The 17,148-nt window shown below is 41.1% G+C and overlaps 1 protein-coding gene across 1 annotated transcript; it reads left to right on the forward strand.

The window, feature by feature from the left end:
* Positions 1 to 3,682: 3,682 nt before the first annotated feature.
* PYROXD1 (pyridine nucleotide-disulphide oxidoreductase domain 1) lies at positions 3,683 to 16,856 on the forward strand. The gene is made up of 12 exons (XM_063155702.1): positions 3,683 to 3,763; positions 5,165 to 5,245; positions 6,590 to 6,709; positions 7,810 to 7,938; positions 8,748 to 8,821; positions 9,414 to 9,574; positions 10,185 to 10,285; positions 11,118 to 11,247; positions 12,052 to 12,164; positions 13,233 to 13,355; positions 14,022 to 14,159; positions 14,557 to 16,856. The coding sequence occupies exons 1-12, from the start codon at positions 3,683 to 3,685 to the stop codon at positions 14,803 to 14,805; spliced, it is 1,500 nt and encodes a 499-aa protein (XP_063011772.1). The 3' UTR covers positions 14,806 to 16,856.
* Positions 16,857 to 17,148: the final 292 nt, after the last annotated feature.

The raw sequence follows: 17,148 nt of genomic DNA on the forward strand, positions 1-17,148 counted from the left end.
GGAATTAACTCCTTGTATATATTATACCTGAATTAAGAGGGCTCCTGACTCAGAGTGGCCAGTGGAAAACACCAGACCCCTGCAGCTGAAAATCCTGAAGACATCTGTAAATGAGCAGTGCAATGTGCAGTGACATCTAAAACTTATGGGAATCACATTATCTTTAGGTGGGGGTGTTGAAGAAAATTGAATATTGACTTTAACCCAGGGGTTTGGTAAAATGTGCAATCTGTCCAGCATTGGAGCCTGCCTCCCTCTGCCCCATTCAGCAGGGGAACACATTCCTTGGGGAATTACCTTTATGTATCTGTCAATGGTGATTCAATATAACAATCTGACTAAGGTGATAGCAAAGGCAAATGTCACCCACTAGCTGGATGAGAAGCAGAGATGCAGGTGACAAAGAGATTGTATTCTTAAAGATCTCATAGCATGGATGAAAATAAGGCAAAGGGGTAAGGAGTGTCCAACAGGGTCCCACAGTCTCATCCAACATGTTTTAGGATTTGCTGTAGCAGCCTCTGGAGGCCAAGCAGCCAGGCTGATAGATTTATGTTAAATTATGAAACATCCCAAAATGTCTCAGACTTGCCAGAGTGTCAAGCTCTCTGAAGCAATCCTCACACCTGGACAAAGCCCTTAAAAGGACAATGGGAGCACTTAGGGGAGGCAGTATGGTGCCTAGATTGGGAAATCACACCTATGAATCACCCCAGTAAAGGTCAATAGAAGTATGGAGAAGAACAAAACAATGAAAGTCAGTCCAGCAGCACAGGCTAGATGGCCAAATTAGTTCTAAACTTTAGTATCCAACCCTTAAATTGTGTCAGGTCCCTGGAATTTCCTTCCCCAGGTTACACTGTTCGGGTACCCCAGAGGATATTGATCCACCGGACCACTTTTTGGCCCCACACCTAACAAGTTACCTTAGGATTACTGACCTTATGCCCAGCGTGGGAAAGAAGCCCCATAAAAGCCCAGTATTGGGGTAGAGTAAAGCAGGACCCATGAATGGACAGGATCTTCAGCTTCCACAATGTTTGAATGGGCCCTGCTGAGTTTTCTCTTACAAGGAACCATGGCTCTGAAAAACAGAACTCAGTTTCTTTACTTGCCAAGTTAGATTATCTAACAATCTCAAGCTACTGAAAGGGGACTTCAAATTATAAATAAGCAAACATTGAACAAGCATGGGTCTTAGATTTATTGCTAGCCAAAGAACAAGGGCTTTGTGGATATTTAAAACTGGACAGAGAACACTGTTGTGTACACATCCCAAACATAAAAGATCTCCAAAAACAACTTAACAAAATGTGGCAAGTTGCTGAAGACAGCAATGCTATCCACAAGGACTCGGAAACTAATGGGTTCAGTAAAATTCCCCAAGGAATAGGGGGATGGCTGGCTAAAATACTGGAAACCCTTGTAATTCTAGTTGTAATTCTAGTTGTAATTCTAGTTGTAATTGTAGTAATTATTGGTCTTGTTATTGATCATGTTTACAAAACACTCATTTGTGGTCTTGCAAGAATATGTACGATTGTAGATAGAAATTGAATTGAAACTTACCAAATCATCTTGCCAAAGTAGAGGAGGTTCAAAGGGGGGAGTTGATGCCATGAGGCTTCACTCAATTTCTCCTGTGCCTGTGAACATTCAGCTGAGAAATAAAGCATGCAAAATCTGCTCTGCTAGAAAGGACAACTGGAAGAGAAGGGGAAGACATCTGGCTCAGGAATGCAGCAATAGCCAAAGCAAGGACTGAGTTTGGGAACCTGGGGAGGTTTTATGGTAATGGCCAAATGGTAACATGCATGTAACACATCCAAATTGTAATGTGCAAGCAACACAGCTGTAAAATCGTGTGTGCACACAAAATTAGCAGTTATCACCCCTGTAACCTGAATAAATGATGCCCTTCTTAGCTCTAAACTGGTCTTAAGGAGTATTACTCAACTAGTTTGCAGTGGATCTGGTGACAGCTCAAGCTGAGGTTTCCCTCAGCAGAGTCTCAGCTGCCTCTCATTCCATTAGGCCATTTTTTCACAGCACAGTAATGCAGAAACAGCTGAAGCTCTCTGAAGCAATCCTCACACCTGGCCAGAGCTATTAAAGGACAAAGGGGCTCTCAGGGAGGCAGGAGGGTGCCTGTATTAGGGGATTATGCCTTCCTCTGAGGAGGGACACCAAACAAAGGTCTGTGGGCTTTTGTCCTCTCACAAGCACCATGCAAGTCTTCCTCTTGACTCTCCTGCTCTGTCTCCTGGCACCACACCTTTTCTTGCCTCTCTGGTTTCTGGGGTTGAAATGGCTGAGGTATTAAAAGTCTTTTTTTTTTCCTCCCAGTCCAGTGACAGAAGAAGAAGTAGAGATTGCTTGGTTCTGCTTTTCGGGGTTGTTTATTTTCTCTTATCTATTCCATTCTTTCTCTGTCCTGCTGAGGTTGGGTTGTGGCACAGTCCCTGCCCTTGGGGTGGTGTTGGCTTTTTGTACTAAAATCTGTGTGTACTTTATTTACTATAATTTCCAATACCTATCCCCTATGTTAGAGAGTCTGTCTCTACTCTAAACCAATCCAAAATTGCCTCCATCGCAGCAGAAGATGGAGGACAAGAAGAAGAAGGAGAGAGACTGGACACGCCCAGATTTCTCCATCTTGCCTCCTGAACCCCCGTTCTAAATCCCCAAAATTCTACTTTTTCACCCTGGGATAAATTCACTGTCATTCTACTCAAGCCCTTGTGGCTTGTAACTCTTCACACAAAGTTGGTAATTGTTTCCATGGGCTAAAATCAAAGGCACAGGTGTCTGTGACTCTGTGCCAAGGTCTCTGAGCCCCTGCCAGGGTCTGGAGTCCTCCAGGGCAGCCAGAGCAATGTCCTGGGTTCTGGTGATGAAAATGGGGAGTTTGCCCTCAATTCAAGCCTATAAAATGGCATCACAAAGGTTTTCCCCTTCCCTTTAAACTAGAAAATAACAATCCCCCATCAGCTGATACCCCTAAATCAGGAAAAAGGTTTTCCTTCCCCTGACCCTCTTAATCCTCACTGACCACACCTGGGGCTGCCTTGAACACTGATTTTTGCAGGAATTTCACTCAATCCCACTCTACTTCTTAATAAACTGAGCACACCTTGCTGCTGTTTATATTACATGTGAAGCTGGCTGATATGGAAAAATGTGGGGATGAGAAAAAGTGGAATTGATAGGGATTGATATGGAATTGATATAGAGGTTTATGTGGAATTGATACGGGTTTACATGGAATTTGTAGGGGTTGCCGGTACAGAGTGCTGGGATCGGACCTGGGGTATGGTGTGAGGGAAAACTCGGACTGGATCGCCTGGAGTAGGGAATGGGGAAAAACCTGGACTGGATTTCGCCAGAATATGGAACGGGGGGAAAACCCGGTCCGGACTTCACCGGAACACGGAATGGGTGGTGGGGGGAAACCTGGAATGGATTACGGTTCGATCCCGGCATGGGTGCCCAAGACGGGGTCTGATCCCCGTACACAGACAGCACCCACACGGTACAGAGATACCGAACGGGCGGGGAGAAGCCGCTGCGGGGCGCCTGCACACGGGACCGCCCGTGCCCGCGGAGCAGAGGAAGGTGTGGCGCTCCCGCGCTCCGTAGGCCGGGGGCGGTGCAGCGGGGCCGGGCCATGCCGGGCGGGGCGATGGCGGGGCCGGGCGGCGCGGTGCGGGGCCGCTTCGCCGTGGTGGGCGGCGGCATCGCGGGGGTCACCTGCGCCGAGAAGGTAACGGGGCCGGACTCTCCCTCCCCTTCCCGCTCCCCGCCAGCCGGGAATTGTCCGCAGGGGTGCGGGGAGCTGCCTCAGCCCGGGGAGCCCCGGTGTGCCCGGCCCGCGGCGGCCCGGAGCTGCCGCCTGCCCGGTGAGAGCGGCTGGCGCTGACTTAGAGAGATAAACCCCGCGGGCCACGGCCACCAAAACATCTGCGCTGTAACTGCACAAGTTCTCATGTGTTTCAGTAGTTCCGTACTCTGTCCTACACACCCCTAATCCTCATATCTAAAAATAACGTGAATAATTTTTTGTGTGTCCCTGGAGAAAACACCAGCCAAGCGCAGCCCCAGAGCATCAGCCCTGTAATATAAGGATGTTTATCTGTGTACAGATACCTCTCCAGAGGTTCAGAGCTGATAAGGTTATTTTGAAGCAGTTTATGAAACGCTTTGTAAAGAGAGTGAGTTATTATCACTGCAGAGAGCTGGCTCTCTGTGCCCTGGCCCAGAGCTCAGGGATTCGGGATCCCTGCAGGAATTACTCTAAGGGACTGTGCTGCAGCCCAGCTGGAGGCTGCTGGGATGTGCTCCTTTTAATTAACACTGCTCAGTTTTTATAGGCTCCATGTTTTAGGGCTGTGTACCTCATCCAGCTCTCTGTGAGCCCGAGCTCTAAAAATAAATTAATCTGTCACTTGGTCTCAAGGATTTTGATGGTTTTAAAGTAATAGTAACTGGAGGTAATTTTGCACCTGTAGAAGGAAATTATGTGGGTATTAGATGGATGAGGAATATTTTATCTCGTAGGGCTGCAGAGCAGCATACAGACTGTGTTTTGGAGGCAGTGTTCTCAGGGTCCCTCTGCTTGGCATCTTCCCCCCAACAGCACCACTTGTCTTGGTCTGTGTCACCTTGCTGAGCAAGGCACATTTAAAATGGGAGTTCTTCCCTTTGGCTTGGGGCTTTATAAGTCTTGCATTGCTTAGTAGCCCCCTGAAAATGATCAGTTTATAAACAGGGTGCAAAATATGCAGGAGAAATCAGCATTTCCTCTGTGCAAATGAAACCTGTAAGCAATTAGTCACTGCTGAGCAGTAAAAAAGGTGTATCCACCAAGTGGGTGTGTCCAGAGATCCCATGATCACAGTGTGAGCCATCAGATGGCCTTTGGAATATTGTGACAGTAGTTCCTTACACTGTGGCTGCAGTTCTTGAAGATATATTTATGTGTGATTGAAATAAATGTTGTCTCCAAATCCTCTTCAGCCCTTATCCCTCTGTTATCCTCAAGTAGTGTTTTTTCAATGATTCTACAAAACCAAAGTAATGTATTAACATATGATTTTTTCACCAGTAGTTTTATTGTGTTTAAGTCTGATGATGACTCTTATTGTGGTTTCTGTTTCTTTACAAGCTGGCTGCAGAATTCCCATCAGAAGACATTTTTTTAGTGACAGCTTCCCCAGTTATCAAAGCTGTAACTAATTTCAAGCAGGTAAGAGAGACTTCATTTTTCTTATAGTGAGAAATCTTCCAAGTTTGTTTGATAATTTAGAACCCAGTGGTAAAGATGCTCATGACTTAGAGCCTGTTTTCATCTTTGTGCGATTGCAGTGGTGTCAGTAAGACTGACAGGCTATTTTACAATGATCAGTAATTGTGAATATATTCACACCATTCAGGCAAAGGTTAAACCAGGTACTTACAGGACTGAAGTGTGTTCAGAGTTACTGAAACTTTATTTTATTTTATTTATTTATTTTTTTAGTGAGTGACCTCTTAGAAGCACTAGAATGGTATCATAGTCTTGCTCATGTTTGAATTTGGGGCAGAAACTGCGAAAAAAGGGATAACCTTCTGGGGAATTGATTTGGGCTTTGTCTATTTCAGCAGCTGCTTATTCAGTGACATCTTTCCTGCTGGTTTGAAAAAGAAAATCAAATGCATGCATGAATTCAGATTTATGGCTAGTAGGGCATGAAGCTGAGTCTGAGAGCTCTCTCTGAAACTAACACCGAAGTACAGAATGCTTTCTGAAAGTGCTGAGTGTCCAGCAAAGACATCTGCACAGTGCAGAGATGTAAAGTCTGTAATTCACATCACTGGAAATTTACATAGCTGAAGAATAAGGGAATAGCTAAGCACTATTAGAAGGCAGCAGAATCTGAGATTTGGACACGAGCATCTTAATTTCTCTCTGAATTGCAAGCATGGTGTGGCTTCTGGTTCCTAGCTGTGTTCCAAACTTGAATACTCAATAAAGTAGCAGGCCTGGAGGTTTCCATGCAGCTATTCTCTTTTGGAAAAAGCCACAAAATTGTCATCACTTATTTGAATGTTTTTCAAGTTTTGGCTTGCCTCTTTGGGGTTTTTATTTTCTTTGTATTTGTTTTGTATTTGATGTTGTCCATTTCCCCCGAGGTCTCTAAAATATCAGGTAGTGGCTCTGGATGAGTTATTTTAGCAAAGTTACAAAAAGAAAAACCAGGATTTTTACACTACATCACATAAATGAAAAAGCAGTGTTAACAACTTCTTTATGGAATAAAACATTGTAGCAGTTAGAGCAACTGCCAGGGTTTTCTTTTCCATTTTTGCTTAATCTCTGTCTTTAGGATTAACGTGTAGTACTTGGACTCTTCAACCAGGAGCAGGCATGAAAAGATTCTGTATGGAAAAAGAAACTTTTAGCAGTTACATGGTAACCCATTTTCAGACAATATGGGCTTTATGTTGACACTTTTTTACCATAAATAGACACAGCACCTTCTCTCAAAAGCTTTAGAAGAAGAGTTGGGTAAATGATCCATATTTTTAAATACTTCTCTTTCTCCTGCAGGTCTCCAAAACACTTGAGGAATTTGATGTTGAAGAGCAGCCAAGTTCCCTATTAGAAAAACGATATCCCAATATTAGAGTTATACAGTCTGGAGTGAAACAGTTGAAAAGTGATGAACATGTAAGCTAAGGTTTTATTTTTTATTTGTTTTTTTTTTCAAATTATGTATATTAAATATAATTTAAGAAGTAGCTGAATGTTTTGGGTGAGAAATTTTGTTCAAGAACATTTTGGTTACTGAATTGATAAGTTACCAAAATTACAAGAAAATATTTCCTAATTCTGATTTCACTTACTGCTTAAATTGTTTTTCAAGTAGAAATAGATACAGAGGACAAAATAAATCTTGAAAGAGCCAACATTTCCACCTTTTCTTCTATTTAGCAGGAAATACATTGCAAATATGAACAATGTGCAGCATGTGCACAGCCTTGTTAGCTCTGTGCCAACATGTTATTTTCACTCCAGCATGTATGAGAAACTCACATTCACATCCCAAACTCGTTTTGCTCACTTCTAAAATTTGGAGATGTAATTCCAGGTGGATTTTGTTAACATCCTGAATACATTGGTTTTCTTATATCATTGCTAGGATAGTGTTTTAATATTGGTCTTGGTGGACATAAATAATTAATCTATGTGGATTTGGAGGCTCTTTTGCCCAAAATAACTTTAAGCTATGCAGCTTATAGTTTGTAGAACAACAAATAATGTCATAAAATGTTAAAATTTAAGGTCTTCTTTCTCAGAATGACATAGCTTGTTGAGTGCCTCCACTTTTTCTCCAGCAAAGAACAGATTTGCAGTATTTCTGAACTGTGTCCTATCCTGTGCCTGGTTAACTCAGAGCTACTGCTGTTGAAATGTTTGAATGAGATTCTCGATTGCTGATGTCCAGCAGTGCATGGTTCTGTTCCTGGGGCCTGAGGGACATTTGTCATATGGAAAACACAGAACTCTTTTGGCACAGCCAGTGAGTGCCAAGTGCCACCAAGTGGCATCTTGCTTCGAGTGCACTGTGTGCACTTCCCACTTTATTGGTCACTTATTTGTGGTGAGTGTGATGGCAGTAAATGACACACAGTGAGGAAGAGTATGAAGCCTAGTTCCTTCAGAAGCCCCTTACAGCTTTTCATATCTGCAAATTACTGTGATGTTAAGGAAAGATGTCTCTTAGATGTCTTCATTTTTGATTTTTCTTTTCTCTTCATTGTTAACAGAAAATCTACACTGAAGATGGGAAAGAATACATATATGAAAAGCTTTGTCTGTGTGCTGGAGCCAAACCAAAATTAATTGTTGAAGGGAACCCGTATGTGTTAGGAATCCGGGACACTGACAGTGCACAGGTAAATGTGTTTGGGACTTCAAAATGTGCAATGTATTCCTGCATCTGGTGCAAAATACCAGAATTCTTGTAGAGTGAAATGGAGAAACACAAAATAATGTTTGCTATTATATATTCTTAATTAGGAGTATTTTCACTAGCAGCAAAACAGCCTTATAATGCCACTGAATTAATTAGCCACCGATTTGTTAAGTTTATAGATAGCTCATACACATTATTTCTAACATGATAAAACGGAATAAACAATATTTTTTTCACCCTCCAGGAAGAATCCAATTGGAAAATATAAAGAAATTTCCTTGGGAAGAGGTGTGTGGTTCCTGGTACAAAGGGCTGCTTCATGCAGTGGGAAGCTACTGAAGGAATGACTTCTTATTCTCTTGCAGTTCTACTGTAGCTTCTCCTCTTTGTACAGAAAAGAGTTAGAAATAGTCAAAGATGTGGAAAAGTTTTCACCTGAGAAATGACTTAATAAACTAAAAATTAAGCTTGGAAGGCAAAGTTGAAGTGTCCCTGCTACAGGTCTTCAGAAATAGAGGAGCATTGCTGCTCCATAAAATGGAACTGCCATTCATCAAATGAAGCTGGACCTTGAGGATAAAAAAAGGAGTTACATTTTCAAAGAATCTGAAGTGAAACTGGAATTGCTGATTGCTACAACAGCAGCTTCTGTTTCAGGTCTCAGCCTAGCTGGATGTGTATCAATAATCTGAGAAAATCAAGACTAAGAGCAAGAAAATACTGAGAAGGATATAGTTGATCAGTGTGAGGGAACATGCTCTAATTGACATTTTTCCTTTCTTAATGCAGGCTTTTCAGAAGAATTTGGCTCAAGCTGAGAGAATAGTGGTGGTAGGAAATGGTGGGATTGCCCTTGAATTAGTGTAAGTGAACCAAAAACACCTAATCAAATAAAATCTTTACAATGCAATGCTAAATCTAGTGTAAATGAGTTTGGGAGAAGGTTGACTTTTAAAATTTTATCTCTTAGAGCATTTAGTAGCAAAACTGATCACAGAGGCTTTTTTTTTGCAACATAGTGGTTTTTACTGATACATAAAATCAGAAAAGCTCCAGAAGAAGCTTTGACACAGATATCAAGAATATTCAGTTCATGTTCCACATACTGCAAGCAATATCCAAATGCTTGTTTTTAACAGTGGCAATCTGGCAGAAATGCACTTGTTTTTCATTATGGGGAGCAGGAAATACTAATTATTAGTATTATAAATTGGATCTGCCCCCTCCCCCAGTTCAGTCAGGGTTGTGTTAGTGAGGAAGTATGACTTGTCAGCTTGAAGAGATATTTTTAATGGGTTCCTTATGTAAATGTTTAGAAGTGGATTTGATAGGTTGGAAAATCTTGGATCCCCTGGTTCTGGCTTCTGGAAGGAAACTTGACACACTTCTGCTTGTGTTGCTAAAAGATCCTTTTCAGGCAGTCTGTCACTTTATCCCTTGTTGAAATGCTCACAGGTATGAAATTCAAGGCTGTGAAGTAATCTGGGCTATCAAAGACAAAGCCATTGGGAACACTTTCTTTGATGCAGGAGCAGCTGAATTCCTCCTTCCCAAGCTCACTGCTGAAAGCCAAGAGAATCCCATCGAGTGTAAAAGAACCAAGTACACAGTGGAAGGTATGGGGTTCAGCTTCCTGACACTGCAGCAGCAGCATTTCATATTAAAGATAGTCTTAAAATCAGTCAGTTTAGCAGCTTGGAGTAAGCCTTACTGTTATCATTCATGACATTTCCTTCTTCAAAAACTGAGAGTGAAAATGCAACATAGAAACCCATCCCACATTTATGTAGACAGAATGTAATACAGCTTCTTGTGAGCTGTAAAAAAGGGCTTACTTTGTGCCAATTTTACATTAATTCCCTGTATTCCTTTTGCTGAAGAACTTGTTCTATTTTCTGTAATGTTTTGATGTGAACTCACCATTCTATAGGGAGGAGCTGTCACATAATGAGATATTGGAGGAGCAGGTGAAACTACACAGCACATTATTACAGGTGGAGGGAAAGTGCAGTCTCAGAAACAATAATTAGCACTGCATGAAGAAACATCACACAAACATAGGTAGGGCCAAAGTCAGGACAAAAAGAAGAGCATGGTTCTAGACATCAGGCAGGAAGAATAAGGATATTACCCCAGATGGTATTTTTCTGTTAATTGAGAATCCTGAATTCTGAGGACAAGGAAAGTTGCACACTAAATCTGATATACTCCATGTCTTTGCTTCAGGAAGTGAGGAGAAAGGAAGGCCTCCAGGAGCATCTGACAAGCTGGGCAGTGCCTTGGGCCCTGACTGGCACGAGGGCTTACACCTTAAAGGCACTAAGGAGGTAGGGGCATAACCTTGCTGCCAGATTTATTTGGATGTTGTGGACATGAGCACAGGGAAGAGTTCCATGTTTGCAATAAAGCAAAAATCCTCACATTTAATTTTTTTTTTCATTTATGAATTCCTGAGCTGTTAGGTGTTTGCATCTTTTCTGCATTTGTAAAATGACCTCTTGATTTATAAAATTGAGAGTGATCAGTCAAAGACCAGCTAAAGGATGTTTAGGATATTTAGCAGCTTAATCAGTGGTGGTTTGGCTGTTGAAGGCTGTGGAACTGTATTTGTGTAGTGGAGAATAAAAAAAGGCCCAAATTCACCAAACAATTTAGAGAAACAGGTAACTTCCCAACTTCTGGCTTGAGCTCAGAATATGGTTGAAATGTGGGTTGATGGTACAGAGTATTTTTTCTTTTTACTGTGTTTAGAACATAAACTTATTATTGTTACCAAAATTTAATGAATTATAGAAAAATAAAGGGTTTGCAATCCTGAAAGACAGAAAAATGAGTTTACTTTATTCTGTTCTGATAATGTTTGAACTCTCTTCCTGCAAGCTTAGGGGAACCTGAATATGTTTTCTGGCATGCCAGAAAAATCTAATTGTTGTGAACTTTAAAGGAACATGAGCTACCTGCTGAAAAAGCAGCTAAATTGCCACTGGCTATGGTTAGAGCTGTGCCAAAAGGAGGAAAGTGGGTAGTGGGCTGGGATATATGGTGGGTGGCTTTCCACTTCAGTAATATCAATTTAGGTGAAGATGTCCTTGCTATTATCAATCTTGTGATCACTAATCATTATGTTTATAATTCTGTTTCTTTTTTTTTTTTTTTTAGTTTTCTCACAAAGTACATATTGAAATACTGTGTGAAGTAAAGAAAATTCTCTTACAGCAAGAATTTATCCAACTGCAGCAGACTTCCCTGACTTTTCCTAAAGGAGAGAAAAATGTAGAGGCAGATGAGGGTGAGTGCCAGTGCTGGTAAGACCTTGAAGGTAAATCTGTGCTGGAGCGTGTTTGCTGTTTGAAAAAGAAATCTTTTTTTCTCTATAATTTGAGGTCTAGCAGTTTACAGTAATCAAATTTATGTGCTGCAATTAAATTCTAAAATATTGCGGGTCAGACGCTTTTTTCCACAAAGTAACCAAAATCATGTGTGCAGAATATTCCATCCTAACACAATCCATTAAATATTTTAATAGTTAAGTTAAAACATGAGGAAAAAAACCACGAACTTTTTGTATCAAACTGAAGTAAACCTTCTAAGTAGAGGAAAATATCCCTTTTTAAAAAATGAATAATTATGCCTATAATTTCAACCTAATTAAAATGAATATTTTTAATACTATTTTAGTAATCAGTTACTTTCAGCACAAGTCAAGTCTGTGCTGTTCTTTTTGCTTTTGAGGCACTTCTGTGCATCTGTAAATTTCTACATAAAAGAATATTTGGCAATTGCATACTTGAGAGAATATCTCACAGGCCTCAGAGGGTTTTAATTTACGAAAATTCTGAAGGAAGTTATTGGTAGGAGTTGGAGCTGAGATCCAAAATAGTTTTTTTCTCTAGTTCTGAGCAATGGTAAGAAAAGTTACAGGTAATCTCTGATAGTTTTCTCCTTTTTATTTTCAATTTTAACCTTTCTTTACCTATTCAGTTACCTCAAAGGTTTTATGGTTTTATTTTCATTCATATCTTATCATAAGACATAATTAATAAAGTAACTTCTGTTGGTTACATTCTCAGGGCAAAATTTTCTCGTTTTTCAGTGCTGTGGCCTGTATATGTGGAATTAACTAATGGAAAAATTTATGGATGCAATTTCATTGTCAGTGCAACTGGAGTTGTGCCAAATGTTGAACCATTTCTTGATGGCAATAATGTAAGTATACTGATTTCAAGTAAGGTTAAAGAAACCTTTTCAGCTGGTTTATGCTTCTGTTCTGACATGGATTGCTAAAGATTTAAATACTGTGTACCATCTCAAAATAAGGCAGGGTATGTTGATACTGAGATATCCAACATGATACAAGTGTATTTGATTTGTGGACTTGGTTTATTATGTTGCTCCTCAGGTGTTTATATATAGTACATATGCAGTGTTAAGCCCAACCAAAGAGAGAAAATCATCTGTATAATTGGCTAATGTGGCAAAAATTTAGAATAATTTCCATATTAGTTCTGTACCATAGTCTTACCTTATTAATCTTGACATTTGCTCCTGGAAAGGAAGCAACTACTTCCAGTACTTTCCATCTGGGACACTGAGCTGTCACAGTGCTCATGTTCATTGATGGAAGTCAGCACCCAAATGTGGCTGGTGATTCTGGAGTTCATAACTGCCATGTGCATTTCCACACCTCAGGATCATTTTGCTTCTGTGTTCAGTGCCTGCTCATCAACAACGAAAACATCCCTGGGTTATTAACACTGATCACAAATCCAACAAATAGCCCCATACAAGCTACTACTAAAAATGATCCCAAACAAAAACAGGATGTTGTGGTATTTGGGTTAAGTGGTGCCATCTGATTATGAGGTAAAAGGCTGTGCTCTGGTTAAAGAAGGAAATGCTGAAAACATAGATCTGATGTTGAGCCGTGACGTATTTCCATGCCTATGCTATAAGCTTAGATCAGGAGTTAAGTTTTTGCAATGATATTTTCTTGCCTTGGCAAAAATACAAAGTGATCTCTTAAGACTGGGTGTCCCTGTAACAAACACACAGTGTGATTTGGAATTTGGCAAGCTCTGGGACTTCCCTGCCTAAGTATCAGTAATAGTCCTTTAGAAACCTTTGCTGTGCTCTAGAAATAATAACAGTAATGCTTTGTACTTTCCATGGAGCTCTTGCCACTCAGTCTCATGGTAAATAATAAAGGAACAGCTGATTGTTAAGGGGGAGCGAGTTGGGTGCCTGGTTCCATTGCTGATGTGTGAACCCCTTCAGTTTGCTGTGGGAGAGGATGGAGGACTGAAGGTGGACAAGCACATGCACACGTCACTGCCAGATGTGTTTGCAGCTGGAGATATCTGCACAGCAGCCTGGGAGCCCAGCCCTGTGTGGCACCAGGTATGTCCTGGCACAGGAGTTACACACCAGTGCTCACACCAAGGAGGGGCAGGTTAACAGTGGATTGTCACTGACCGATTTTCTGAAAAACTCCTTCACTAGGATTTTTCTCCTGAGAAGCCTCAGAAAAAAAATATAAACAATAACTATCTGAGGGCTGTGGAATGTGGTCTGGAGATGCTTTACCAACAGGTGCATCTTTGATTGTTTGCATGTGAATTGTTTTTAATTAATGTCCAATGGCAGCCATCTGTGTCAGACACCAAGTCTGTCACGAGATTTTATTATTCATTCCTTTCTAGCTTTCTGATGTCTCCTTTCTTCTATTCTGTAGTATAGTTTTAGTATATAATTTTCTTTTAATACAATATATATCATAAAATAGTAAATCAGCCTTCTGAAACATGGAGTCAAGATTCTCATGTCTTCCTTCATCCTGGGGACCCTCAAACACGGCCACATTTGCTGACCCTGAGTGAGTGGCACCCCACAGTGGATAATCCTGGGGGTTTGGTGGCTGAGTTCTGTGGAGGTGGCTGGAAATGAGCTGGCCAGCCCCTCTGAGTATGAACAGCAGTGAGTGTGCTCTGAGTACTCACTGCAGTGAGTGTGCTCATGGCACAGGGATGGCGTCATGACTTCAATCTTCCCAATTGTCTCTTGCAGATGAGGCTGTGGACCCAGGCTCGGCAGATGGGATGGTATGCAGCAAAGTGCATGGCAGCAGAAGCTTTAGGGGAGTCTATTGATATGGATTTCAGCTTTGAACTATTTGCTCACATTACAAAATTTTTCAATTACAAGGTCAGTACAGTCTGATAGTTGTAAACCACCGAGTAACACATACTGCTTGCTTATATTCACTTGCTGACAGTGAGCAGGTGCATTAATATTGAGGAAGCAGGTTTCTTTCTATAGTAATTAATCCTAGCTTAGATTTTCTCATTTTGTGCTAATGTATATGGTATTTCATGGGGAAGATTTTTCAGTCCATTGTGTGTATTTGTGCTAATGTGTGTGATATTTCAAGGGGAAGATTTTTGAGTCCATTGTGTGTTTGCAAGCCAGTGATGGGGGAGGGACCCCAGGGATGCTTATTTCCCTGTTTGCATCCCTTTTGAGGCCGAGAACTGTTAGCAGCAGAAATGCTAAAAGCCACTGCAGTGTTGTTATGAGAGCTTTTCCCTTCTCCTTCTGCTAGGTGGTGGTTTTGGGGAAGTACAACGCTCAGGGCCTGGGCTCAGAGCACGAGCTGATGCTGAGGTGTACCAAGGGCCACGAGTACATCAAAGTGGTGATGCAGAACGGCCGAATGATGGGAGCTGTGCTCATCGGTGAAACAGACTTGGAAGAAACCTTTGAAAACTTAATTTTAAATCAAATGGATCTTTCAGCCTATGGTGAAGATCTCCTAAATCCAGATATTGACATAGAAGATTATTTTGATTGAACAATACCCAATTCCCATTTTGTATGAAGCTTTGAGAGCAAGTGATAGATCTTAGAAAACCGTTTTCTCAGGACTGGGGATAAACGCAATCCTCAATTAAGATTTTGGGTTGATCTTGCTAAAATACTGACTGGTTACTGCCACAGGTACCAGCTAATGGTGCAATCTCTGTCATGCTGGCTCATATGAACAGAGAACAGTTTCAGGGCACAGGGTGCTCAGAGCTTTTGCTACCTGGAATGCAGGTTGCAAATACATGGCCTTACTCCATTTTTTTTCCTTTTCCCCTATAAGTTTGAATCTGAAATAAATGTATTTTCTACTCAGTTAAGTACAGAACACAGGCTTTGCACAATGAAAGCCAGGATGAGATGTCAGTTGAGAGCAGCCTTTGAACTGGTTGTCCCTTCAGCTGTCCAGGTGTTGGGGTGGAGCTGCACTGTACTGGATAGTGCCAGCCCTGGACAGCAGTTGTTTCATCCTGGCTTTTGATTTTGTTCTACAGTTGCTGCCTGAGAGTTCCTATTTATTTTGGATCAAATTTGGGACAATTTATTGTACTCAATACAAAGCTGGCAGTACATATTGAGACTTGTCCCAGACAAATAATTTAATTTTTTTTTAGAAGAATGACTCTTTTTAACTAAATTTTCAGGTTTTGGTGAAGTTCTCAGCTAAAGGATGGGTGAAGGAGTATAGGCTTTATTCAGTGTCACAATTTTACCAGAAAAATAAAGACGAAGAGCATGTTCTTAATGATATTATTTTTATATTTGTTATAAGTGTAAGGGAGAAGAACTAAAATGCAACCACCCAGAACTTGCACTTATTCATGAAACTGAACATGCCTTTCTGATCTTTTAACATCTTAGCAGTCAAAGTAAGAAAACAAAATTGAATCTAGCAGTCAGCATATGTGCCTGTGAATGCTTGCAGTAGCTGTTGAGTGTTTCCTAGGCTGGCAGGTTGTCTTGTTTGTAAACTTCAATTGAGGTACCTTCTGCCAAGCACAGAAGTCATAAATTTCTATTTGAATAACAACCTAGAGAAGTCCAATTTGAAGAGCAACAGACATATTTCAAAGGGATAAATACACATAAATACATACAGTATGTCACTCCCACGTGCCACAGTGGGTGTAGGGACACATGTCCTACTCAGAACTGCAGAGGTGGCAGTGCCCACGTGGGCTGGAACAGCCAGCCCTGGCACAGCAGCAGCTCTGAGCCAGCCAGGGCTCCAGAGGAAGGATGCTGGAGCATCCCTGTCTCCAGCTGTCTGGTGTCACTCCCTGGGGCTGGTGACAGCAGTGCCCTGGCTGCAGTGGGGTCACTGGTGAGGAGGAGAGTCACCTGCACAACAGGCAGAAGAACAGGAGGTGACAGGGTCTTCATGCTGAGCTAAGACCACCAAGTCCTGTGCTGCAAAGGAGAGAAACCTGAAGAGGACTCTCAGGAGAGCAGTGGGTGGAGACTCCCAGAGGAAGGAAGCCTGGAAATCTCTGCACCTCTATCAGTCCTTTCCAGACTGCATGAACTTGCCACAGTGTTACTATATACTACACTTGCAAAAGAGTTTAAAAGGCAACATGGTCATTATAGAGATTTTGTAATCGTTGCTGTATCCTAAGATATGCACCAATTATTTTGATAAGAAACATGCTTTCCTCTTCTATTAGCCTTCTAGATTTGACACTTTTTAAAGATATTTGTTCCTTGTTCAGCGTTCATTAAATAAAAATAAAAATACCAATACTAAAGCCCAAACTGAACTTACACACTGCACTGTCCATGGAGCAGCAACCATGATTAGATCCTAAATGTAGTCTGTGACACTCAGTCAATAACTACTGGTTGGTCATGTGCACCTGCCTGAAGCTGAGGCTTCTTTGCTTTTAAGTTAGGACCACAGCTGGGCCCTTTATGTTCCTGTGATTGATTCACCCCTGAATCTTGGACAGTCTTTGATCCAGCCTGGGCATTTTCTCTGCTTCCTTTTGAAGACTGAGATGGTTTGACCTGTAAGATTAAAGAGTTCAGTGAAAATTCTAACATTGCTTTTCTTTTCTTTTCCATGTTCCCACACAAGAGAGAAGATATTTATGAGGTTATGATATTTATGATGTACATGCATACACATATACACACATACACATATATATGCATATATACATGTGCTCCATCACATTCCAAACACTTCTGGATGTTGAATCTTGAAATTCTATGGTACGAGACTGGCAAATGCCTACAATTAGAATATTATTGATGTTCTCACATTTCACTGACCATAAAAGCTAATATCAATATTTTCAATACCTTTAAAACTGAAATAATAATGTCAAAA

The sequence above is a fragment of the Melospiza melodia genome, chromosome 4 (assembly GCF_035770615.1).
Source record: "Melospiza melodia melodia isolate bMelMel2 chromosome 4, bMelMel2.pri, whole genome shotgun sequence".
Taxonomy (NCBI): domain Eukaryota; kingdom Metazoa; phylum Chordata; class Aves; order Passeriformes; family Passerellidae; genus Melospiza; species Melospiza melodia.